The 25,909-nt window shown below is 37.7% G+C and overlaps 1 protein-coding gene across 1 annotated transcript in view; it reads left to right on the plus strand.

Moving 5' to 3' along the window:
• Window positions 1–25,909, plus strand: part of cntn4 (contactin 4) — a 199,033-nt gene that overhangs the window by 113,793 nt on the left and 59,331 nt on the right. The window contains exons 6-9 of the mRNA XM_055026948.1: window positions 4,820–5,023; window positions 8,147–8,249; window positions 10,256–10,440; window positions 18,501–18,640. Coding sequence (XP_054882923.1) covers window positions 4,820–5,023; window positions 8,147–8,249; window positions 10,256–10,440; window positions 18,501–18,640 — 632 coding nt within the window. The remainder of the gene's footprint in view (window positions 1–4,819; window positions 5,024–8,146; window positions 8,250–10,255; window positions 10,441–18,500; window positions 18,641–25,909) is intronic.

Here is a 25,909-nt window from a genome sequence, read left to right on the forward strand (position 1 = left end):
AATATCCGTGTGGATTAAACACAGTGGCTTTTTCATAAAGTTTGAAAAAATTACAAGGATCTGTACAAAGATTTGACAAAGAAATGACAAAGTTCTCTTTCTTATTTTCCAAAGTTAGAGGTTTTGCTCTACTAAGCAAAGTTGCGTGTGAATGAGATTTTTTGCTTCGGTTATGAACATGGATGTATATTTCTTGGGAAGAACCAGTTGAAGCCAACAAGCTAATATTAGCATTCAGCTTGTAAACATATATTCATTTAGCTGGCTGAAGCTCACATGGCTTTATCTTGAGTCTCTAAAAAGCATGTCTCCCCTCTTTTTTTGAAAAAATCTGAATTGTTGATAATTCAGCTCCTTAAATGTTTGTGGTTCAATTTAAGTACAGAAAGAACTTGTAGGAAAAGTTTCAAAGCAAGCCCTTTGTTTTAACTTTATTCAAATGAAATTCTGGCATTTCCGCTGCTTTCTGTGTAACTCTACAGGCTGTTGGGTCAGTTAACAGACAAGATTAATGCAGCAAAAATGTTGTCCATCAATCTAAATGTATTTACATCATCTGACTGGTTTGTATTTTTTCTGTCCTCTTCATATTTTAATTTCCTGAAACACAGACATGGATAACCTCATCAGTCTCCATCCACAGGTGCTCCAGCTTGATGAAGACGTTCCCGTTTCCAGTCTGGCATAAAGGCTGTTCTGATTTGAGTTTACTGCCTCCCCATCTTTGTCTCCATGCTCCATCTGCGTATTTTCACCAATCTGTGATCTTAGCTGTGCAAAGAGAAGGGCATGTTTGACTTGCACATCTTGTTCTCTTCCTGAATATTCATTTAGGCCTGTCCTTTGAAGTCCTTGTTGGAGCGGAGCAGCTTTATTCATTTTGACTCCTGCAAAGTGATCTTTAACCCAGAGGGGAAGCACGAAGTGGGGCTTGCAGGGGTCTGCGTTTTGTGGAATGTTACCTTTCTTTTCTTTTGATGGGTTGAAAGGGGGTGTATTCAAAGCTGCTGTTGCTTATTTATTCATCTTAAACATTCCCTATTCATCCAAAGAGAGGGCAGCTGGGTTGCCATGGCAGTGACTGTAAAACCCTAAATAACCCGATTCCTTTTCACGGTTTGTCTCGGTGATGTCCTGTTTTCCCTCGCAGCACTGGGTAACCTGAACTGTCAACGCCCTGGATGATTGTCTTGACTCCTGCCTTGCGAGGCGTCTCATTATGCTTTCTGTCTCTGCGGCATTCTGCAGCTCACGTTTTGTCGCATGGCCAGAAGAGTTTTATACTCAGAACATGAGCAGATGCAGCTGTGGTTCAGACGCACTGGAGAGGAAACAAACACATAACATGCCTTATCCTGTCTCCAAGTGTCTCGGGTCCCTGCGATTCTCCGCTGTGGCCGTCAGGATGAATGACAGACACACCCAGAGCTGGAGCTCCGAACCATGATTACTACTACTGCTCTGAGCCAGGAGGAGGAACGGCTCCTGCTGGGAGAAAAAGGCTGATGACTGTTTTCAAGTCATTTCACAATTGTTAATAAGTGAGATACAGCTACATCTCCAGAAATTACAATATTGTCAAAAACTTTCTTCATTTCAGTTATTATGTTCAAAAACTGAAACCCAGCAAGACCACGTGGTGAAGTGTCTTGCCCAAGGACACAACAACTGAGAAATGGAGCAGGATTTTGAATCAGCAACCCACCAATTACAGGAAGGACTCCTACTACTGTAGGAGTGCATTATTTATGTTAAGTCTGATACTTACAGCTAATAAGAACAACATATGTTGGTTCTCTTAAAGAATGACTACTTAGCAAAATTCTCTTTTTCCATGTTTTTGTCCTTTCATTTGTGTCCAAAGTCCAAGTGCTTAGAAAACCCCAGCAGACCTTCGGCCAATTCATTATTAGCAAACTAGCATTTTTGGTCTGGTTGTTCTACTGCTGTGTACACTGTAAAATAACTGTAAATTACTGCAGGAAAAACACAAAGGGTTTTGTTGATGTGTATAAAATGTGTTAACTTTACATAAAAGTAACAGAGGTCCAGTTTTGATTTCTTATCCAATGTAAAAAATGTATTATGCCAATTACAGTACATTCATGTACATTACTATCTATGTTGATAGGTATTAATACATAGCAACAATTCACAATTCGATTTTGTTTTATACCTAAAACAAAATCTGCCATAGCTTCAGATTTTTTCAAATACTTGAATATTGTTCATATTCGTAAAAATCTCAGCATATTAATCCAACTAACCTGATGATGCCTCATGAGCTTCACATAAAGTCTGGTTATTGCAAATTCAGTTAAAAATAAAAAAATCTTTGGGCCTTCCCTCAAAAATGTAGCCCTGAGCCACTGCCATGCGAAACAATTCCTCCGGTCTGAGGCAGAATAAGTTTAAACGAAAAAGCCTTTTTGATACAAAAATAGAATGTGGAGAGAGTGTCCATGTCCTGTACAGTCTGTTTACCTTTAGTTCCTGCTTTTCATCTGTTTTGTTGAAGAAATGTGCCAAAATCAGCCCGTTTGTAAATAAGCAGCTTCAGTAGCCAATACTTTCTGTGATCGTCCTTGTGGGCGATGTCGACAAGCCAATCGTCTTCACTGTTACTGATTAGGTTACAATAAGGCTGTAAACACAACATTTCTACAATGCGTTTCCCAGGTCTTCTTTTCCAGTGTAACAAAACCAGGACTTTTTATCAATGGTTGATAATACAGCACAATTAACTATTAATTGCAACATAGTAATCAAAATAAACAGAAAAAAAGTGGCAGAAACATCACCTATCCTATTTACTGACTCCATATAATAAATTAGCGATTAAAAAGCCGAGCAAAAATCTATAAATCAGCTCAGAAAGTTGCAGAATTGAAACTTGTAAATGGATTGTGAACAGGTTGCTGATGAGTCAGTCTCAGGACCCGTCTCTTCCCCATGTTGGCAGCTCTCTGATCTGCCTCCTCCAGCTCAGTCGGTGCAGCTGCTGGTGGCCAAATGGAGGCGAGCCCCATGAATGGGGTGACTAACACGGCGAATTCCTGTGTTTACATATGGAGCACGCATGATGCCCGATTCTTGAAATTGTGGGACTCCAGGTTGTAAAACGAGGTTAGATCTAATTTGAGATGCCATGGCAACCCTCTGCTTTGCAATCAATTCTTAATACCAGTTTTGATTTGCCTCTGAACTTTCTCCGCCAAGCCGATGTCAACGGTTAAATCATAAACCAGCTGCTAGGGAGAATGACCGCGATGTCTCTTGTATTTTGAATTTTAACACATTTTTCAACCTCTTTGTCCATCTGCTGTCCATTTGTCTCCATGGAAAAAACCAACTCTAACAAAATTGGATTATTGACCAGGTCAGTGGAGGCTTTAGTGTAGCGCGTACTCATTAATCATTTTTACATAGTAGTTACAGAATATTATCCTTTTATTAAATTCTCTGTCAGTGCATAAGCTGTACTGCACTTGCAATCATTCTCCTTGTTTTAAAGTGCCTCATTATCTCAAATCAGAAGCGTAATAAACCAGAAAACTGCGTAAACTGAAGTCCTCTGTCTTGATCTGGCTTCTCAAGCATGCAAAGATGTTAATTAAAATAAATAGCTTCACACCTTTGCACAGCATTTATAATGTTGAAATGCCTCTCACATCTGGTAAAGTGGCAGCCTGCAGGCTAAGATACAGCCATGGATCACAAAAACTTTAAAGTGTTAGTTGTCACTCACATTCTACCACTTATAGCTTTTTATTATTGTATTGCATGAATTCATATAGTGAGAGAAATGGAGGTTGAAAAATTTAGCTGAATCTGCCATCTTGTAATAATGTAATTTATTATGCATATATACATTTTAGTGTTTAAAATATTAACACATAACTTCATATTTTTGTCTGATGACATTAATGTTAAGTATATAAACGATCAGACTATGATCAGCTACTCATGACTTATTCCAATATGGAATATGGAACTTTTATTGTAAGATTTGTTTTTCCATATTTGCTGAAATTATTAAATCTTTACAGTTTAATATGAGACGGATAATGATGGATCTATCTCCTCCACCTCCTTCCTGAGCTGCTATTACTGTCTGAAGAAATGCACCTCTCCCGAAAACAAATACAGCCAATCAGGGCCAGGAAGCCCTGATTGGCTTAGCGCTGTCATTCATGTTCATGTGTGCGCTGCTAAATGTGCTAATGATGAAGAAATAACTTTTATGTTAGTTAAACCATATGTACACCATCATCCAAGGCCATGCTAACTTTCCTAAGACACAAGAAATTTAGTCTGATTTAACTTCAGATAACAAAAGAGGAGTGTGCTTTTTTGTGTATGTAAACTTCTGGTTCAACTATATACAGTCATTGTGTATCAACATAATCCTCCAAGTACGAAACCCTTGTAGATTTAAAAGAAAATGTTTGTATATCTTCTGTAATAAACGCACCAAGTCTGGATTGTAAACATGATATCTTAAAAGTCTGAGTCATTAATTGTGCTGAGCTGGTTGTAAAACTGTAATCCACCCAAACAGCAGACATTTCTTAATACAAATTGTTGCAGAATATGAATAAATGGAGAGAGTCAAAGTGAACCCAGTTTTTTTGGGGTTTTTTACGTTTCCTGTGTTTAATTTCCAGGTGTTCTATGTGTTTTATTTTTCATTTTCACTACCACCAGACTTTCTAAAGCCTTTTTCTCTACTCTAGGAATAGCTGAGCAGTTCTCTTTAATGGCCTGTGAGAAGCTTCTTCTGTATTTAAGTGAACAAATGTTCTTTTCTGCGTCACAGATCTGATCTTCTCCTGGATCTTCAATGAGTACCCCACGTTTGTGAAGCAGGACAACCGGCGCTTCGTCTCACAGGAGACGGGGAATCTGTACATCGCCAAAATGGAGCCTTCAGATGTTGGAAACTACACCTGTGTGGTGACCAACACAGTCACAAAGACCCGTGTCCAGGGCCCGCCCACTCCGCTGGTACTCCGCAGCGTTGGTAAGCACTGCTGGTTATTCGCTGTGTGCTGATGGATCAGCAGAGGACTGGTGTGGATGGAACGTTTAAAAGCTTCATGTACATCTGCATGTTGCACTGTTCTGTAAGAAGGTCTGCAAATTAGAGCCTTTCATGCTCTTTTATGTTGTAGACTGAGTCTGAACTGTTGATCAGTTCAAAGCTAAAAGATGAAAAAATGTTTCATCTAAAAACACAGGACTGGGATAAAGTATTCGGCTGCTTGCAGATTTCCTCTGGTCTTACTTTTTATCATACTTGTTTCATCTGAAATCCTTACAACTCCCATTTACCAACACAGTTTAGATGAGAACCTGGTGACTTCTAGCAGAAAAATAAAAACTGGTTGTTATTGGTAGCCTGGCTGTTGCTTTCCTGTGCAGTTCTGCTTGATTCTCATCTCCTCTTGGTGTTCCATGTGGGATTTCTCTCGTTGACCTTGACCTCTCGAGTAGAATTTCAACAGGGCCAATCAGCGTACAGAAGAAGATGGTGGAAATAATGACATTGATTTTCTGAGATGTTTCAAAATTATGGCCTACTGGTAGTTTAGCACTGGCAGTGTGAACACAGCTTATCAGTGCTAGTTGGACTCAATTCCAAATATTGAGCAATTGAAATCAGAGCAGGAAGAAAGTGTAAGACATTTTATCAGCAGTTCTCAGTGGGGGAGTGATGTTTACAGTGCATGCAATTTCCAGTTCGCTTCACAGCGCAATTACTTTCACAATGAAGCTAACGTATTACATTCTTCACAGCCAAACGTTAGCAATCGGGTAAAAATTAATCCAATGGATTTTATATACATTAACAAATATAGTAGAATAAAATTGATGAAAGGGGGAAGACATGCATCAAAGGTAATGCATGCATTTTTTATTAATGTTTTTTTGTGCATCTGTCCCAGGAGGTGTGGAGGGTGAGTTTTTTTTTTCATCCTAAATCTCTTCTACTACTTTTCTCTTTCTTCATCTTTATTTCACTCCAGCAGATGGATCAGCAGATAAATCTCAGCCGCCTCCACCAAAATGGGAGCTGTGGGGTTTGGATCTGCGGGTGAGAGGGTGGGCGCATTAAACAGGTGTTCCTTACAAAAGGTTATAGTATGAGACAATTACGTTCTCCCTTGCACCTGTCTGCTTTAACATGGCTGATGGGACTGTGGTTACATTCCGCTGTGAGACAGTTGTGATAAGGATCTGAATTAGCTTTCACAGTCACTCAGGGAACCGTGCTGATAACACACGCCTCACCAAACCCACAAGATGAAATTGGGGCTGTTTCCTCCGTCTCTGAAGCTATTTGAGCAACACTGGCCTCCGCATTACAGCGATGGAGGAAGAACCTATTGAGGAGTAATCTGGTGCACTCAGCTGACAATCAGCAGCGTTTTGGAGAAATAGCCTGGCACACAATTACAAACATAAATATAATTTAGCTGAGGGGAAGAATTCAGGTTTTCTATTTCAAGTCACCAAACATTTTAGACTTTGCTTTGTCCAAATTAGCACCAATAACATTTTATTTATTTTTTTTAAAGAAAAACCTCAGACATGGACTTTATGAAGTAAAGTCGCAGTGATGGACAGTGAGGAGAAGTTTGACTCTTTCAGCTCCCACGTGGCTCTTCATCTGCAAACCCAAATGTGAACATAACTTGCAACGTTTCATATAATAAATCATTTTGCATTCTATATTCCCTATATGAAAAGCCTTTTACTTCCTTTATTGATATATTTGTTTTGTTATGAAAGCACACATTCTTGGTTTTGCATAATATTATAAGCAAACCTTTAATTAAAAAAACAAATGAATGAAGCACTGCTACCAAATCTACGGAGCAGACCATAATATTAATTTATTATTATATTACTCTTCAACCAAATGTTGCTTCTCTTACAGCTGTCAGTTATATTTATAGGTTTTTGTTCATTAACTGAGTGGATGGATTCATCTGACTGTCCTGTCTGTCCAGAGAGTGGGATTTTCACCTAATGGTATGATCCCATATCCTCTTATCAAAACAAAGTTCAGCTGTGAGCAGAGAGCTTACACTGAGAGTAAGAGCTGAGCAGCAAAAGGAGAAAAAAGTGGTTAGATGGTTCTCCCTCCCTCTCTCTCTCTTCCTCTCTCTTTCTCTCTCCCTTCTCCCTTGCTGTGATGCTTGTTGTGCTGCTGTGTTTACTGCCGCTCCCTCATAAAGAAGGACGACTCTTAGTGAGAAGCGAGCTCTAAGAACCAAAACTTTAGCGACCAACCTAACACTAACAGACGTAGTGGATGTAAATGTAGTGATGTAAATGTAAAAGTGTAGGAAGGAAACCTGGAGTCTTTTTCTACTGAAACAGAGTATCTTCCTAAACCCTAGAAACACAACGCAGATGTTCAGGAAACTGAAATAAAGTGAATTTTTAAAATTCATGTCAAACATTGTATCTAGCAATCGTCTGAAACAGGCACATATTTGAGCATAAATCAAAAAGCAAAGACCTGGATTTTATGTTCACTTTTTTCAAGTCGTCATGAAACATGTAAATCTCTAAAGCAACATTCCATTTTATTCTTTTTGTAAGCAGAGATTTTTAGCATGCACAGCAGATACAATGTGATCTGCCAGAGCTGCTTCACTGAAAGCGAATGGATACTTTGAAGAGACTGTGGCAGGACTCAGGAGGATTTTATGGCTGTGTTTTGTGGTCTGTAACTGGCTTACAAACCACTTTTGCATCTGGATGCAAAAGCTTAAATTGTCTGAGAAATCTCCAAGTTGTTATTTTGCTATTGAACATTTGTGTTACACATGTCAACTGCAGTGCTGTGTTTTGGCCTCTTTTTCTCATTATTTTTAGCATTCTGTGACAGCAGCCCTGTGAGAAAGCAGAACGTGTTTCAGCTGCTCATATTGCAGAACAATGGAAATTTGAAAAAAAAAAAAGATGATTTTTTTTTCAAATTAAAAGAAACTGAATGTGGAAAAAAGTAGTTTGGGCACTCCAGAAGAAACCAAAACTAGTTTAGTTTTTGTTTTCTGTGTTTCTCTAAGTTGAAAAGGGAAAAGAATCACTTCTCCACTAACGCTGCGGATCATTTGCATTTCTCTTTCAGGTGTCATGGGCGAATACGAGCCAAAGATTGAAGTTCAGTTTCCAGAGGTTGTTCACGTTGCCAAAGGATCCACTGTGAAGCTGGAATGCTTCGCTCTTGGAAAGTAAGCAAAGTGCACACTGAGCGAGCTCAGCATCATTTAAAGGCAGAATACTAACAAAAGATAGCACTTCTGTGTTGCAGAAACTTTGACTGTATCTGTGTGTTTTAAGCTGGACTTCGAAACCAGGTCAACAGGTCAACAGGGTGGTCATTCAGTGGTATTAGAGAATTCACTAAGGATGTGTTTTTACCAAGGTGCATTGAATCAACCAAGTTAAAAAGGCTGCAGACTAACAAAACAAAGTGTTAGAATAAAACCAGTAAAATGACATGTGGTCAGACACATTTAAGAGCTGAAAGAAATTTCAATGACTTTATCAAATTACAGGCAATTTTGGAAATAAATGTCTTAAACTGAAATAGCTAAAATCCAATTTTTAAAATCATTTTTGCTCATTTAGTTTCTCCTCCCATGTTACAACTGATTTGTAATGATTCATAAAATATGACTCAAATATGAATAAACTTTTTATTCTATTCTAACAGTTTGAAACACAGCTAAGATGTGTCTTTCACAAGAAGTGACTGCTTCAGGGCAAAAGGCTCATCTTTCTACCAAGTTGAACTTTAATATTAGACTGTAGCTGAAGTAGTTAGAGGATTGAGAGAAATGATTTTCTGTGTGAGATTCTGTGAAGATATTGACAGTGATAGTTATTTTATTTGTAATAGAAATAGCAGCTTGTTGGAAATGAAATACATCACTGTAGTAGTGGAAGCTAACACGCTAGCCTTCAAATGAAAAACATTCAATTCAAATAAATATCAACGTCAATATTTTGCACTTCTGCTAAATCCAAATAAACTCATCAGTTAGTGGATCTGAACATGATGTAATGCTGAACACATTTAGAACCGGCCCATCACATAAATAAGCTGAGAGACTATCAACGCTGTTATAAATTTGGTTTAATGGTTTCAACCGTCCGTGCTGAGGTAAACTCCAGACAACAAGCAGCGGCAGCAGAGAAACCAAGCTGTAGAGGCGTGATTGATCCACACTCCATGTTCAATGCATCAACTTTAAAAACTATAAACCCATCTTTCTTTCTTTCAGGAAAAATTCTGCCCTTCCAGTCAAATGTGCACTGCAGCAGAGATGCTTTCAGTCCTGATTATCATTATTATTTTTAAGTTATTTGCTTTAAAAAATAAAAATAAAAAAAAAACAACGCTCAAGTAAAGCGTCCACCAGACTTATGATACACTGGGGGAAACCCTGGTATTATGATGGGTGAATGGTTGCATTGCTTAAAGTTAATAGAATCTCATTTGGTCTCTTCTCCGATTATCAGACAATTAGCTTCATCTTCTAAAACTAAATTTTAATTTACAATGGATTAAAATATCATATTTATTCCTTTACCTTTTTTACAGAAGCTCACTTCATATTTTCTGAACTTTCTCTGTTACATGTTTCTTATTGTTCCTTATATGTGCATTAACACCTGTTATGAATGCCAGCTGATACTTCTGCATAGCCCACAGTTCCCCTTGCAGAGGGTACAAGTCCTTGATAATTGGAAAAGGAAACCAACCTGATTGGTCAAATGGTGGGTCCAAACATCTCCTGTTGTTTTTTTTTTTTCTCCAAACTGGACGCTAGGCTGGCATTATAAAGTATGTTTCATGTTAAGGTCATTAGACGGAGAAAGAAAAACATGGAGCGGAAGCGTGGCATTTCAGCGGCTTTCTTCCATGAACAGGATGCCGACCTTTAGTGTTGGATCTGAATTGCAGACTTTAACTCAGAAAGCTATATTTAGATCAGTGAGGATGTTGAAAAGTCCAAACTGCATAATTCAAGCTCTTTTAGGGAAGTCATTAAATTTGAATAAGTGAGGGACAGAGACTAATCCTGATATTAATTGGGTTAAACATTTTTACAACTCAGATTGCACTTTAAATGCTTCATCATTTCTATTAAAAGTACAAATTTTTCATTAAACATTTTTACTGCTGGTTTTATCTGTTGACCCTAAAACACCTCAACCCCTTATTTTCCAGCCCGGCGCCCTCCATCAGCTGGAGGAGAGTGGACGGCGTCCCGTTTCCCAGGAAGGTGGACATGAGGAAGGCCAGCGGTGTCCTGGAAATCCCGTACTTCCAACAGGAGGACGCCGGCACATACGAGTGCGTGGCCGAGAACTCCCGGGGGATGAACACGGTGAAAGGAAAGCTCTCTTTCTACGGTAGGTGACCTGCTGCACATGAATATTTGACCACAATGGAGGTACGTCTTGTCAGACCGACTCAGACTGAGAGGGCAGAAAAAAAAAAAACAGACATGACTCTTCCTACAAACAGGTGGCGGAGATCAGCGGCAGATTGTTTGGCACACAAGAGCAAAGAGGCCGGTTTTAATGGCACATCAAATGATTAAAGCCTGTCAGCCATGATGCCTTTAATATTTTGATCCAGATTAAAGGAGTGATGCGGATGAGCCTGAGCCCTTGGATGTGACCTTGTTGGTGAGCTTTTCATTGGGTTCCACCAGATGGCACCATGATTGACGTCCAACTTGACTGAAGATCAAAGCTGTTAAATAGAGTAGGGCTGCATATGTCAGGGACATAATCTGCATACAGTAACATCTGGATGAGCCGGAAGAGGATTTGCCTGTTGCTGGCGATCCCCCAACTGGATTCACCGCTACTCAGGTTAGCTTTAAGAAGTCGGCATCTGCACACACTCCGGATTGTAAAAAGCAAAAATTAAACAAGAAACAATAATCACAACCAGAAAGTGATAATCGATGTAACCTTGGTTGAGAAATATGTCTATAATAAACAGAAAGAAAACACTGAAGTGAGATCCAACAGAACTGCCGAATGTTTCTTTGATCAACAAGTACTTGGATAAATCTCTAAAAATGATCAAACCAGCAGCAGAATAAGAAAAACATGCCTGGTTGTTTGTTGTGAGGAAAAATTCAGCAAGAGAATGGTAATAATTTATGTTTCTTTACTAAAAGTAAGAAAGGGTTGAAGGGCAAGTGGAGGCATGGAGAAGAGTAATAATACAGCATTTTTATCAAGTTTTTGTAACTTATACAAGATTATCTTTTTTTTTTTAATCTTTTACACCATTTATGAATCACTAAGACAAATCATAATTCCCTTGTTCTGTCTGTTAGCACCATCGGGAAAAATTAATGAGCAACTGTCCTCTCAACAAGTACAATACAGATCACCGCTACCGTCCTTATTTTGGCACATATTCAAGCAATATATGCTGAACAGTAGTTTATATTTTAATGAGTGTTTAGGTAATTGTTTTTTGTTTTTTTGCATGTGTGTGTCAATATTTCTGAAGCTATTGGAAAGCCTTTTTATTTCCTCTTAAGTGGTGCCATGTTTGTTAGGAAAGTTCATTTAAAAGTCGAGCGTCAGAGTTAAGTATGCTGAACAGCTTTTGGTGGAGGGAGTGTGATGCTGTGAGACGACACACAGCCTTGTCATTATTGTAATCTCAAAGCAGAAAGATTTGGAGATAAATAGGCTGCAAGACTGAAGACATGAGATAATTGGTCTTATCTTTATGTATGCCAAAAATGTGTATTTTAATTCATATGGTATTGGTATTCATATGGTATTCAACAACATTAATGGAAAATAGACTTTTGGCTAATGTTTGGGTTGTAACAGTGTGGTAATTTTGCACTATGATTCTTATGTCCCAATTTAATCCCTTCTGCACAAATGTTTGTGTCAATATTATTGTTTGTTTTTTTTGTTTTTTTATCTCAGTGGCAGCAGACTTAGTAATATATTTCATCGTTTCACTTGTGAAGTATTGACTCTCACCCTAATGCACAAGGCCTTGTATTCAGACATTACATATTCATACATTATCTACAGTTCCTACTGGGTTGAGGAGGTGTGCTGGTGCCTATCTCTAGCAAATGTTTTGACCGAGAGGAGGGGTCACTCTGGACAGGTCACCAGCAACACAGAGAGACAGGACAGACAGCCACACACACTCACACCTAAGGAGAATTTAGAGAGACCAATTAACCTAACAGTCATGTTTTTGGACTGTGGGAGGAAGCATGCATGCATAGGGACAACATGCAAACTCCATGTAGAAAGAAACCCAGAATCTTCTTGCGTCTCGTTGCAAGGCAACAGCGCTACCTACAAAATATATAAATAATTCCCTTCTCACCCACCATATATATATATATATATATATATATATATATATATATATATATATATATATATATATATATATATATATATATATATATATAAATTCCTTCTCACCCACCGCGGGTGGTTCTTCACTACATTATAAAAACCATGTAAACCCAAATATTATTATTTTTTCTTTATAATGAAATCTGTTTATTTCGTAGCTGTCAGTTGCTGTAGAAAATGTTTGCATTTTTCTGACCTTAAGCTGTTCAAATGTGGCAGATGAAATATCTCTTGCAACTCTCTTTGATCATCAGTCAAAAAGAAAGGAATATAACATGCTGTGTCAGCTATCACAAAGTATGTCAATTGGGACATTTCTCAATTTGTTGTTATGTACCTCTGCCTGGATTCTGCCAGCTTCAGCCCTACTAATCCCTCTGAGCCGACTCTTCTCTCATTTCAGATGTATTTTGTCAGGCCCTGCCTCTCTCTTCCCTGTAGCCAGGTGATAAAAATCTTACTTTGAGCTGCTTTTGAATTAAGCCTTTGAGGCATTTGTTAGTGTATGCCAGCGGTATGATTGATAGTGGTGTATCTTGTACACCAAAGCATGCTGGGACAGAGAGAGAGCATTAGTTTGTACAAAACAGGAAGAAATGTAGATATTATTTTGCAGTGCTACTGCGTTCATTGGTCAAACATGGAGATATGGACCTTTGATATCACTGGTCAAGTTGCAAGAAATGAAGCCCCATAGACTTTACACCGTATGTTAAGGAACTGAAGTTAAAACTCATTAACTGATGATGGACAGTGAACAAATTAAATGGTGCAAAGTCCCTTGCAAAAATATTTACACTGGAAGCGGGGGAAGCGTGGTTTGTTGTCCCATCAGACTGTCAGTTCTCAAAACCACACTAAAAAATTTGTAAAACTGCATACAAGGTCAAGGTAAAAAGCTTGTTTGGTCAATTGGGTCTTAAGCCCATGGGACAGTAGAATATTGTTCACCACTAAGTGAAGGTTGAAGACAAAAAGTGATTGTCTACTTGCTTATTTGCACTGACGTAACTCAGATGACTTCCTGGTTGCATTTGCATTGGTGTATTTGCAGGTTTCCTGTCACATAATCTCACGATGATTTCCCTAATGAGGTAAATTCCCATCTTTCTTCTGCTTCCGCCTCTTGACGTCTGGCCTGATTGCATACAGGCTTGGCCTCTTACAGGCTGAGATGGACTGCCTGCCTTCATTTGGAGAGCGTTGACTGAGAGTCGATATGTGCACAGCAGGTGAGGGATGGAGCGAGGCACCCTGACAGTACAGATTGAAATAGCAATGACGGCAAAGCAGTCCTGAAAGGTGCAGGAAGTGAGGTGGCCCATCTGGCATTCTTTGATAGAGGGGTATGGTAATATGCGATATGGATGTTATTGAGATCCCTACAAAACATCTGGTTCTCAAACCTTGTCAGAGATTGATAAAAGGAAGCCAAAAAAGCTGACTGTATTTTCTTATCATTGACAAAAAAACAACATATAGCTACAGTAAAGGTTGGAGTTGATCTCGTACCACAAAAACCTCTTCTCTGTAACAGAATAAATAAAAGAATCCCCTATTGGCCCTTACCTGTAAAAGAAAACAGTTTCACTATTTGGACTGACAGCTAAGGTGTAGCCTCCATGCAAGTCAAATGTCAACACTTCAACTAACCTTGTAGTGCCTCCTCATCTGCCAGAGAGTTCTCAGAGACCTGCAGCAAAATACTAACCGTTCTTTGAACCAGAAAGAATTTTGATGCTGAATCTGTGCCTGACTCCTTCATGTAGTACAGTGAAAGATAAGATAAGATAAAGTCATTTTATTTATACTGTATGGCACATTTCCAGCAACAAGGCACTGCAAAGTACTTTAAATGAATTAAAAGGAAATACAAACAACATAAGGAAAACCAAAGGAAAGAGAAAAATAAGAGAAAAAGAGAGAATCTAATGATATTGATCCAAAGTATATGTTCTAGATATGCATATTAGGGTTGTGAGACAAGTATAAGTAAGTGTCCTCTGGTCTTATTCTTTTTCTGAGTTGGAAAAATGGAAGTCTTAAAAATTAGTTGCTAAGTGTAGTTTTTCTGTATTCTAAGTCTGTTCTGGGTTCCATGTTCTGGGTTGCTAAATAAGCTTAAGTATTCTCTGAGCTTTCTAAGCATGCTCTAAATTTGTAAAAGTAATGAGTCCTCTACAGTTTTAAAGTGATAATAAAAACTAAATGTTCCTGTTCTGGAAGAACCTTTTCTGGATTCTACGTTCATTCTAGTTCATTTTCTGGGTTGCAAAAACAGGAATATCTCTGCATAATAATCAAATTAATCTAAGAAGTATAATATTGGTCTAAGTAGTGAGTACTCTACAGTTTCTAAAATAAGCTAAAGAGTGAATAGTAGGCTACAGTCTCTGGATTCTAAGTTTGTTCTAATTACTTTTCTGCATTAAAATTGGGTACTCCATAGTTTCTAATAAGTAATAGAAAATAAAGAAGAGGGAACGACACATTAGGAAAGTTTGCACACTCAGCATTCAGACAAAACAAAGACATGTATTGCATTATCAATGCAATACATTGATAATGTATTGCATTTATAATGCCATGTTAACCAATTGCTCAGTGTCTCGACATGAGTCCGATATGATGTTATCAGTGAATATGTCCTTGGGAGCATCCAGTTCCTCAGTCACATGGCTGATAACAGGAGGGGTGTTATGTTTACATATCTTCAAGGAGATTGGAAATATGCAGGCCTTCCAAGGCAACATGGGGAAAGCCAATTTAGATACAGAATGTGTTAGGTCTGGTAGATTATAAATTTCAATCTCCCATAAAGTCTCACCAATACATCTCAGTTCCCAATTATCCAAATTAATGTGGCCGTTCCACTGAACCAAAACTAGTAATCAATTCCATTCTGTTAGTGAGTTTTAGAGTCTCAGCAACTTGCGTCTCTGTCCACACCAACAGTCAGAGTGTTCGCTAGTTCGGCCAAGTCCACAAATTTGTCAATAAGCCAGGTATCCGTACATTCCAAAAAGCAGAAATCCTGTTATTATGAAATCCTGTGCCCAGTCTTCTTATCAAGTAAATTATATCAATTGCATTGAGAGAACGGTTGACCAGATCAATAATTTGTAGATTTGGAGGATATGAAAAAAAAGCTCCAAAAATAGAGAAAAGGGCAGCACAAAAACAGAGCAGGCAGGACAGGCATGGGCTGGGACATTATAATGAAAGACAGCCTCAGGTTGTCTTTTTTGGATGTTAAAACATTTAAGTGTGATAAAAAAGGAAATGTAAGGGGTAAAAACTTCTTAATGACACTGCAAGTACACTCGACCAACCTGTTTGTGCTTAATTGTTTGCTGGCCTTTTGTCTGTGTAGTTATGAACTTACAAAAACCTACACACATAAAATATGTCTATCTTCACAAGGACTTTGCATTTATTTTTATTCATTTTTTATTCATTTTTGCAGCCCAACCCTAACCTTACCATTATCAATATATAACTAACCCTAACCATGAACCATGAACAGGAGCCCAGGTCCTAGGTAAATTGTCCAAAGATGTCTTTTTCCAAACATGGTCTGAAGGGACCGCCATCACCCAGGAACAAGAACCCAGAATATGGGTAGACTTTATCAAAAATCCTCTGGTGCTGGAGAACCATGGGTAGAACAAAGAACTATGAATCATGCCCACCCAGGAATTGGAGTCTAAAACGTTTTCTAACCTAACAAAAATGCAGACCGTCCCGTATGGACTCCAAAATGTATCCTGGCTCCTCATAGCTAACTGGCTAGCTAAAAAGCTAACTTTTCTTATTTGTACACATACATCCTATTTGGACAACAACATGGCTGTAAAAGAAAACAATCACAAAAAAAGAAGACAAGGTTGTTTTTTTCCAATACAAATGTTATCAATACAGAATTTTTCCATTCCAACCACATAGACTTCTTGCCAATTTAATCTCGTTGAGAAAACAGAATGTTTGGGTCCTTTCCAGTGCGGAAGATATGTATTTCAATAATTATTCACTATCCAAATGGGAGGGGGGCCCTAACCTAAACTCAGTTCACACCTAAGTATTAGACCTAATCCCCAACCTCATAAAGAACAGTCACTCTCCACAATTTAGTATGTGTTGTTAGTCCTTACAGTGTATCAAATACAAAGCCACACACACAGTCTATACTTATATGTTGAAGCTGTTAAGCTATACTGACAGATATACGTATAGAGCCAGTGGAGTTCTCTCACTGTTTTTCTTCTTCACCCAAAGGCAAAATATCGTACAGTGGGAGCTAATTAGTGTAGGCTGTTAGTGGAAAGACTTGACAAAGGTCAGTCCTTGAGAGTGGCATTAGGTGAGGTCTGTGGAATGGAAAAGTGCATTCGGCCTTTCATTTAATCCTGCCAAAAGCCTTCTGTGATATAGGGTGATAAAGCCTTGACCTGAACATCAAGAAGAATGTAGAAAGCAGAACACAAGAGCTTTACAAATCTAGCTTTATGTACCTTTGTTTCGGTTGAATCATTAACTAGCCTTGGGTTACCTGCATGATACAGGAAGAATCAATTCTCCTCCTGTATAATTATACCATCATTTATTCAGATTCTATCGAATGGAGTAGTTTTATGGCACTAGGAACCGCCTTAATGTATACGGAGCCAGTATTTTTCACTTTCATTCAGGTATAGCCACTCTAGGAAAATAAAATACGTTCTGGAAGAAAAAAACAACAACATGAATAATGAATAAAAACTTAAAGAAAAATAGTAAAAACTGTTGTTTTCTTAGGCTGAGGACATTTACAGAAGTGTTCACAATTCTTGTTCCTTTTCTTTCTAAATGCAGTATGTACATTCAACTTCACTTGTATACCTTTAAAACAAAAACTTTTGACACTGGTGGCCTTTATTTAGCTAAACAGGAAGAATAATAGAGAAAGGAAAAAACATGGAGTAAATTGCATGAGTTAGGGAACTGAACACAGAACAGCTTCTTTGAGGATTGTAGCCTCAACATGTGATGCGCCTGTTCTACTATGGATCCACCAGACACTCAATAATGGACGACTATAATGTAATAATTTGATTGTTGTTCTTTGTGTTGTATACAACAGCTTTAAATACATTTGTTTTGTATGTATTGACCCAAACTTCCACATAAGTCAAATATGGTACAGTTAGTCTATTACATAAAATGTCATGAACTCGTTCAACACTGTCAATAGTTATTTTCTTGTTTATTATGATTTCCAAATATCATACATTTAGTTTTATCAAAATTTTATAATTTATTGTTTTTGAGCCAATGTTTGTTTTTTTCTTTCTTTCTTTCTTTCTTTCTTCTTTCTTTCTTTCTTTCTTGCTTTCATTTTTTGGTTAGTCAGTTGGTAGATGAGTTGCTGATGAATTCTTGGTTAGCTGGCTGATTTGTTGGCTGATTTGTTGGACATCAGTTGGTTGGCTGACTTGCTGGCTGCTTGGTCAGTTATTTGGTTGGTTGCTTTGTTGAATGGTTTGGTAAGTTAGTGGCGTTGTTGGTTGACTGATTCATTTTTGATTTTATGGCTGCTTGTATTGTTGACTGGTTGGTTAGTCAGTTTATTGGTTTGATAGTGGACTGGCTGATTGCTTGGTTTGGTGAGAGACTGATAAGCTATTAGAGCATTGAGTTTTCTGTCTGGATAGATGGTCAGTTGGGTGGTTACCTGATTGGTTGTTTGTGATGAACCTCATTGCTTCATCACAAATCTGATTGGTTAGATAGATGGATGGAGGGATGATGGATTGATTAAACTGATGGATTATGGATGCAACCATGGATGGTTGCATGGTTGGTTTATTCCTTAAAAACCAGCAGGATGTCAGGTGTATTTGTCAATTTTGGAAAATAGCCCATGGTTCAACTGAATAAACAGATCTTTTAATACATTTTAGAAGAAAGTTGCTTTTTTTTAACTCGCATTTATTTTTATGACTTGTATGTTAATTGTTGAACAACTTTTTCAAAGCAGTAATCCTGTTTACTTTGCCTTTCCATGTTTTCAGCTCCACCTCATCTCATAGAGAAGCCCCAAGACGTCCAAAAGTTCATCGATGACTCGTTGATGTGGGAGTGCAAAGCCACAGGGAAACCGAAACCCTCGTACAGATGGATGAAGAACGGAGAAAACCTGGAATCTACAGAGGTGAGATCTGCCAAATGTCTCCAAGCTCAAAAAGCTCCAAACTTAAACAATGTGTACACTAACACGTTTTTACAAATTTCACTCTCAATCTTAGTAGAAAATGAAGAATACCAAACACTCATACTAAGCATACCTTTCTCTGTATTAATTATAGTCATCCACAAAAAAGCGTTTATTTCAAAGGTTTTTAACCATGCCCCATTGTGCTGCGTAGATCAAAGAAACAGGCCAAGTGTTTAAAAGCACCATGATGTAGAATCCAACCTAATCATCTGCTAAATCTCTTCTTACCAACATCAGTTATTAATTCTGTGCCACCGCAGATGAAAAGCAGGATTTTTTTTTTTCAGACTCAAGACTTAATTCTTTCCTTTGTGCTTCCTGTCCCCTCAGCTTCCCCACATCTCCATCTCATCTTGGCATATGAAAAAGTGTAATTTCTTTATTATTCATGTTAAATTATTACATTTAATGTTTTTTCCCTTTTTTGTGAGTACCTTTAAGCTGGCTGATTGGACACTGTGGCACAGCTTGCATTTGATAAATAAACTGCCAATATGTTAATTTGCGTCATTATGCAAAGATGGTGACAAACACACTGGAGGACTCAGATCAGTGCTTGAATGTTCTACATGAGGTAGGAATGAACCTGGGTCTGTCACCACATACCCTGAGGCAGCGCTCCACTCAGCTCAGCGCTCCACTCTGTTTTCACATAAAAACAGATTTAGTTTACTGTCAGGGGAGCACAATCAACAGTCTGTTTTGCCAACAGCAATGTGTTTTATCAACACCTTTTTATGGTTGTGCACAAAAACAAAACAAAAAAATCTCCCTCTTGTTTCTTATAAGGTAGTTTCTTAAAAAGATTTAATATTCTATTACATTTGATGAGATTTATTTTCTTATCTTTATGTGGATGTACTTAGGAATTTATGATGGGATGAATGAATTCAAACGGTAGCACTCAGAGTAAATGGCTAACCCAGTTGCCTGTCTGGGGATGAGGCAGTTCTTGGAGTGTGATTAAAGGTTACATCGACTGGCCCGACGTTTGTGCAGCACATTCCTCCTTAATATAGACATAATAAATGGATAGATTCAGAAAGCATGGGTGAATGGATTAATCAGCGAAGGTGCTGCATTGTTTGAAATGCCACCATTAACCACTGCTGCTTAATGAGTGGAAGAGGGAAAGGTCAGCAGTGTGAGGAGCAGTGGTGGGTTGTTAGTTATTACTGGGAATCGATTGAGGTCTTTTTTGAGTTGCTTCTTCACTGGACTGGATTTCTGCTGATAGTTTTCTGAATGGGAAGAAGCAACCGTCCTATAAGAGGGAACGAGCGGCCATCTTGATTGTTGTCCTGAATATGCTGCATTTGTCTTGATGTGGTGAAAGCATAGTATGAGAAAGATGAAATGTGAAAAAAGTAGCTCCTTCTCCCAATGCTAACTAGAAGCAACCAATGAGAGCCAGGAGGCAAGTGTTAGTGCTGAAAATCATGCCTGTGCTCATGACACTCAGCCCCTCACCACCCAACCCTCATTGCTTTCTGCTACAATATAGCTTCCCTCCATTGGCACAGCCTGCAGTGAATTTAGCAGCAAGTACATAAAAATGATTGACAGTGATAAGACCCTCCTTCTGGCTCTGATTGGTTGTTTTCGGTCAGGAGCATTGCATTTTTGAGATCGATTATTCCACAAATGATCTGTTTCATTTTATACTGTCATGACATGGGGACAGTTTTAACAAATATGTCAAATATGCAGCTTTAATGGAGGAGTGGGGGTAGTGCGAATATCATTTCAAAGCTGAATTTCTCAGGACGCCTTATGCTGCTGGGGTGGGCTGCCCTTTACACAGCCTGGCATAAACAGTGTTCACATATCTAGAAGCAATTGATATGAAAATGGAAATCAGCATATTAGAGCATACACTGTAAAAAGGAACCTCAGGGGTTATCACATTAACAAAAGAATATCATGTACTGTTAACTAAATAATTCCATGTTTGAGCCAAAAACATGATACAATCATGTTGCATAAACAAGATATTCCACAACTTCAACTTTTATAAAATTGAATCATGTTGAGCTAACATGATTCATTATAGTCAGACCGATCCTATGCTGAAGACCACGAGTGAGATCACGGGATATCACGCAAGTTCACGCAAGATTACGGAAAATCACGGGATATCACGCGAGACAATCGGTTTTTCTCTTGCAAATGGAATAAAATGTATTCAAGGTGAGATAACGTGATTCAATTACGTCAGCTAGATCTTCCGCCAAAAAAAAAAAGAACGTCGGGGCATATTACATGAACAAAAGAATATCATGTACCTTTCACACAATAATGTTGGGTTTGAAGCGAAAACGTGATAAAATCATGTTGGATAAACAAGATATTCCACGACTTCACATTTATAAAATTGAATCATGTTGAGCTAACATGATTCATTATTGTCAGACTGATATTGTGCTGACGACAACGAGTGAGATCACGGCATATCACGCGAGAACACGCGAGACAATCGGTTTTTCTCTCAACTGGACTAACGTGATTGAATGACGTTATCTCAACTTGAATAAATCTAATTAACATTTATATACCCACCGCGGGTGGTTCTTATCCTCTGAGCTCGGGTCCTCTACCAGAGGCCTGGGAGCTTGAGGGTCTGCGCAGTATCTATATATATATATATATATATATATATATATATATATATATATATATATATATATATATATATATATATATATATATATATATATATATATATATATATATATATATATAAAATTTTATTCAATATCAATATTTGTCAAAGTTAATCTAATTAAAAAAAAACACAGTGACGTCAGTTCCAAAGCGCTATTGTGTCAGACTCATCTCCCGCTGAAGAGGATCCAGCGACATCAAGAGATTACGGAAAATCACGCGAGATAACTGGCTTGCACCTTGTTGGGTTTTTTCAAGGGCAGAGGGGAGATTCCTGGCGTGCATCCACTTAATTTGAAGAAGGTAAGAGTCAAACTATTTCATCCAAATCCATATAAAAATATGTAACTTAAAATTTCTCTACCATTTGCACCATTTTCTAATTGTTCCATACTTGTGTCACATTATTTCATGTTTTGTAGATTAAGTCGGTTAGGTTAAGGCAGATAGCTTTTTGTTTACATTTATCGCCGCACCATGTTAGGTACATTCTGTGCGAAAAAAACTCTGCAGAGCCATATGTAGTGTACAAAGCTGCTGCCAGAGACACAAATGGACCCCAGAAATGTCACAGTTTTGCTCCTCCTGAGCTCCCTGGAGGTTTAGTGGATTTTTAACACACTGATCTAACATCAGGTCTATTTCTAACTATTTTAATTCTATTTCAGTAATGTTACTAGGAGGTAAATGTAGATACACACTTTGGTACCTTTCTATCATCATCGAGATTCTTAATTAATTATGGTAATAAAAAGTCCTACATTTCAGTCGGTGAAAACCTGCAGAAAGCATTGCTTTCTGAGCTTTGTTAAATGTTCCTAAAATACCTGTTAGTTATGGATTTCTAGTATATTTTGTCAGGCTAAAACTCTCAATGGATTATCCATTATTACAGACTTGAGCTTTCTATTTTTTTTCTTTAAAATACATATTCCTCTGCTGTAAAGATGTTGGGGGTTTTTTGGACTCTTCTTTGTTGTCCCCAAATAATTGTAGCTCAGAAACAATATTGAAGTTCATTGGTTTAATTTTGAAATGTTGATTTTTTTGTCTTGATGTGCTCATTTGACCTTTGTTACTATTGCTTTCTACCATGTTCAATTCACCATTGTTCTGCACATACGTGCTTGCATGTGTCCAGTGGTTATATTCATGAGGCATTCAAGGGACTTGTACTAAAAGATACAACTCAGTTCAGTATGAATTGCATATTTTAATGGCTGAAAATATATCTGATCTCTTTCAGAACATCACCTGTCTGTAATCCACCTGCGTGAGTTCTGGTCAAGGGGCTCATCGGCTATCAAGTTATAGATTTCAGTGGCTAATAGTAAGTTTTGCCAGATCTAAAGTGACTGAATGTAGTGTTAGAGAGCTTATAGAGCTAGGGTTCAGCTAAACTTTTATTTGGCCAGTCTGTTTTATTTGTCTTTATTTGCGTGGGGATGTGGAAATGTAAGGAGTGTAGTCTCTCTCTGTCTCGTAGATATGACCTGTTAAAACATTTTACACTTAAACACCGGCATATGCGACGTTATCCATGCCCACACATAGACTGTCCATGTACTTGTAAGACATGGAATGCTTTGCATATTCATTTAAGTAGAAGGATATAGACTGTGTTGACCATCTGTACTTTCACATATTTCTTTGGTGATATATTCATGTCTTTATTTAAACCTCTAACAGCTTCAGTTAGATGTTTAAATGATATGTTATACTCCTTTTAGTCATGGCATAATGAAGGGATACTAACAATTTTAAATATCTTTCAAACAGACTGCAAGCCACTGATCACTTTTGTTGTGACTTCCTTTGAATGCAGCTATGCTTTCAAGTGTGTGAACCTATACTGCTGGAGTTTTGAGATTGTTCTCATTGTTTTTTGATCTGCATATTTAGGATGACACTGCTGAGGGCAGATGAGAGTGCATCCTCAAAGGTCTGTGTGTACCTAAATGAAGATCCAGAGAAGCTGGTGAGGGAGTACATGGTATGTTAAATTGTTTTTGTGTTTACAATAGAACTCCTAAGAGTTGTTAAAATACTTTCACCAACTAAGGTCCATGAGTGACTCAATCAATGTCAGTCTAATTTATTTATTTAATTACATGTGAATTGTCTCCCCCCAATACCCTTCCCTAACTCCCTTAGGACGTTGATGAATGAAATGGCCAAAGCCGAGACTGTCCTCGGAATCGTCATTTGAGCAGAGGGTGCAGAGGCTGCCGATGCACATCTGATGTTGGGATTGTCTTGGAGGAGGTGGAAGTTATGAACAGCTTGGGCAGTGTATCTTCTGCAATAGTGATGCTGCTGGGACTAATCTACGCACTAAACTTGAGCTACCCTCAAGTTTACATTTATCGCCGCACCATGTTAGGTACATTCTGTGCGAAAAAAGTCTGCAGAGCCATATGTAGTGTACAAAGCTAAACTTGAGCTACCCTCAAGTTTAGTGCGTTCAGAACTCAACTTGCTCAGTAACTCAAGCATACCTTTGAAGTAATACAGAAAATAATAATGAAATTGGATGGAAAGAACTTATCAAAGAAAGCACAAGTTCTCAATATGAAACTCGCTGCTAAGTTAAGTTTCATATGGAAAATGAGTGTTTAAAGTCTGCAGTAGAAAAGATTTATATTGTTACAGTTCTCTAAGTTGAGCAACTATACTGACATGTTTATGTTGTAAAGAATTGGCTGGGAAATGAAACTGTAACCTTTTTGTAGTTGTTTTTTTTATTTCAATGTCCAACTCAGCTGTGTTTTGTGCTGTGTAAAAAGACGATGTATAACAATTCTGCAAATACAATTGTGTTGTACCTTTTCTAATTGTTGAGTGTTCTTCCTACACTTTCACCTAGTGCTATCTTAAAATGCTTGATTAACGCTTGAAAAAATGTCTTTGAACTAACATCATGAAATAATGGAAAGGATTTCCACACGATTAACTAGCTGTCTTTTAGCATGAAGCATATTTGTTGAGCTAACTTGCTTTTAGTGAGTTGGACCTACTGAATCAGGTAGTGTGAAGGTACCACTGTAAAATAAGGTGGTTTCAACTAGATTCATCTTAATGAAGTAACATCAATGATTTGGTCCTAAACATTGCAGATTAGTTGGGCGGGCTGTATTGCATTACACTGGGTCACACTATAGTAACTGAGTTAAAGGAACCTTTAAAACATATGTTGAGCCAACACATTTCATTTGAATTTGAATAACCTTAATGAATGGAGTTGAGCCAACTCATTTGATTTACAATCATCCGTTGCATTACCATAATTCTGGTTAAGCCAACATATTTGGTTTAAATTAGAACAACCTTAATGAATTATGTTTTGCCAACTCATTTAATTTATATAAGAATAACCACAATATATTATGTTGAGCCAACATGTTTGATTTAGAATCGCCCATTGAATAACCATAGTAACAAGTTGAGCCAACACATTTGCTTTACATTGGAATAATCTTCATAAATTAGGTTGACCTAACACATTTGCTTTAAATAAGAGTAACACAAGTACATGGTGCTGAAATAAAGCAAAGTAATCAGGTGGAAATCCTTTCCATAATTTTTTTATGTTCATCCAATGACTTATTTTTTTCAGTGTAATGTGAGGAGTTTATCACAAATATGAGGCAGCAGTAGAATGTGACTGACCTGGGGTCCTGGAAGGTGACGGTGCACCAATGTGCCAATAACTGTAACTGATGGATGCACACGGTATCATCTGTGTTTTTTATCTTTGCTAACTGATTGCATCATTGCTGCACTGATGATGCCACCATGGATCCCAGACAAGTGGAGACATTTACATAACCATTACTTTTCTTAATTATGCTGAAGTTGGAGTGTTCCTCCTGCAGGGCTGTAATACACCAGCTCAGGAGACGATGTATGACACAGAATTTGATCAATATTTACAGCAAAATTAAACATCTACGCATACTGTAAACAATCTTTAATCAAAGTAGATACTTCAGTCCAGATATGACTTTTTAATATACAGTCATATTTAAAAAATTAGAATATGTGTTCCCTAACCTATTTAATGTTTCACTTTGTGAATAAAGTTGCCGAAATAAATGAACTTTATTAATTTATTTTTAGTCAATAACTTTGAATATTGTTCAAAAGTATAGCATAAATCATGGCATGAGCTGTCTGTGGGGATCCTTTTATTGAATTAACCATCACCAACAATTAACAATTTTCAGACAAATTAATTTCTTTGTTTCTTTTTCCTCTTCTTTTTTCTCAGCTTTTGAGCGAGAATGCTTCAGTTTCCATTCTGGACCATCGTGGTTCTTTTTATGACCCACCGGGTGAAAAACTAACTCTTTATCTGAATGTTCTTTTTCTTCTGACTGTTTCCATCTGAAGGACTTCAGTCTCTTGATTTATCGTCAATGGCTTAAGGTTTAGGATGGCTATGCAATTAAAAAGAAACTTTAGTGAAAGAAGATTTAGTTCATTCAGAGGACGGATGACTTACTGTATTGAACTACTTGAACCTGAGGTTTCCCTTTCAGA

This window comes from Poeciliopsis prolifica, unplaced genomic scaffold (genome assembly GCF_027474105.1).
Source record: "Poeciliopsis prolifica strain line A6 unplaced genomic scaffold, Auburn_PproV2 SCAFFOLD003, whole genome shotgun sequence".
NCBI classification, from domain to species: domain Eukaryota; kingdom Metazoa; phylum Chordata; class Actinopteri; order Cyprinodontiformes; family Poeciliidae; genus Poeciliopsis; species Poeciliopsis prolifica.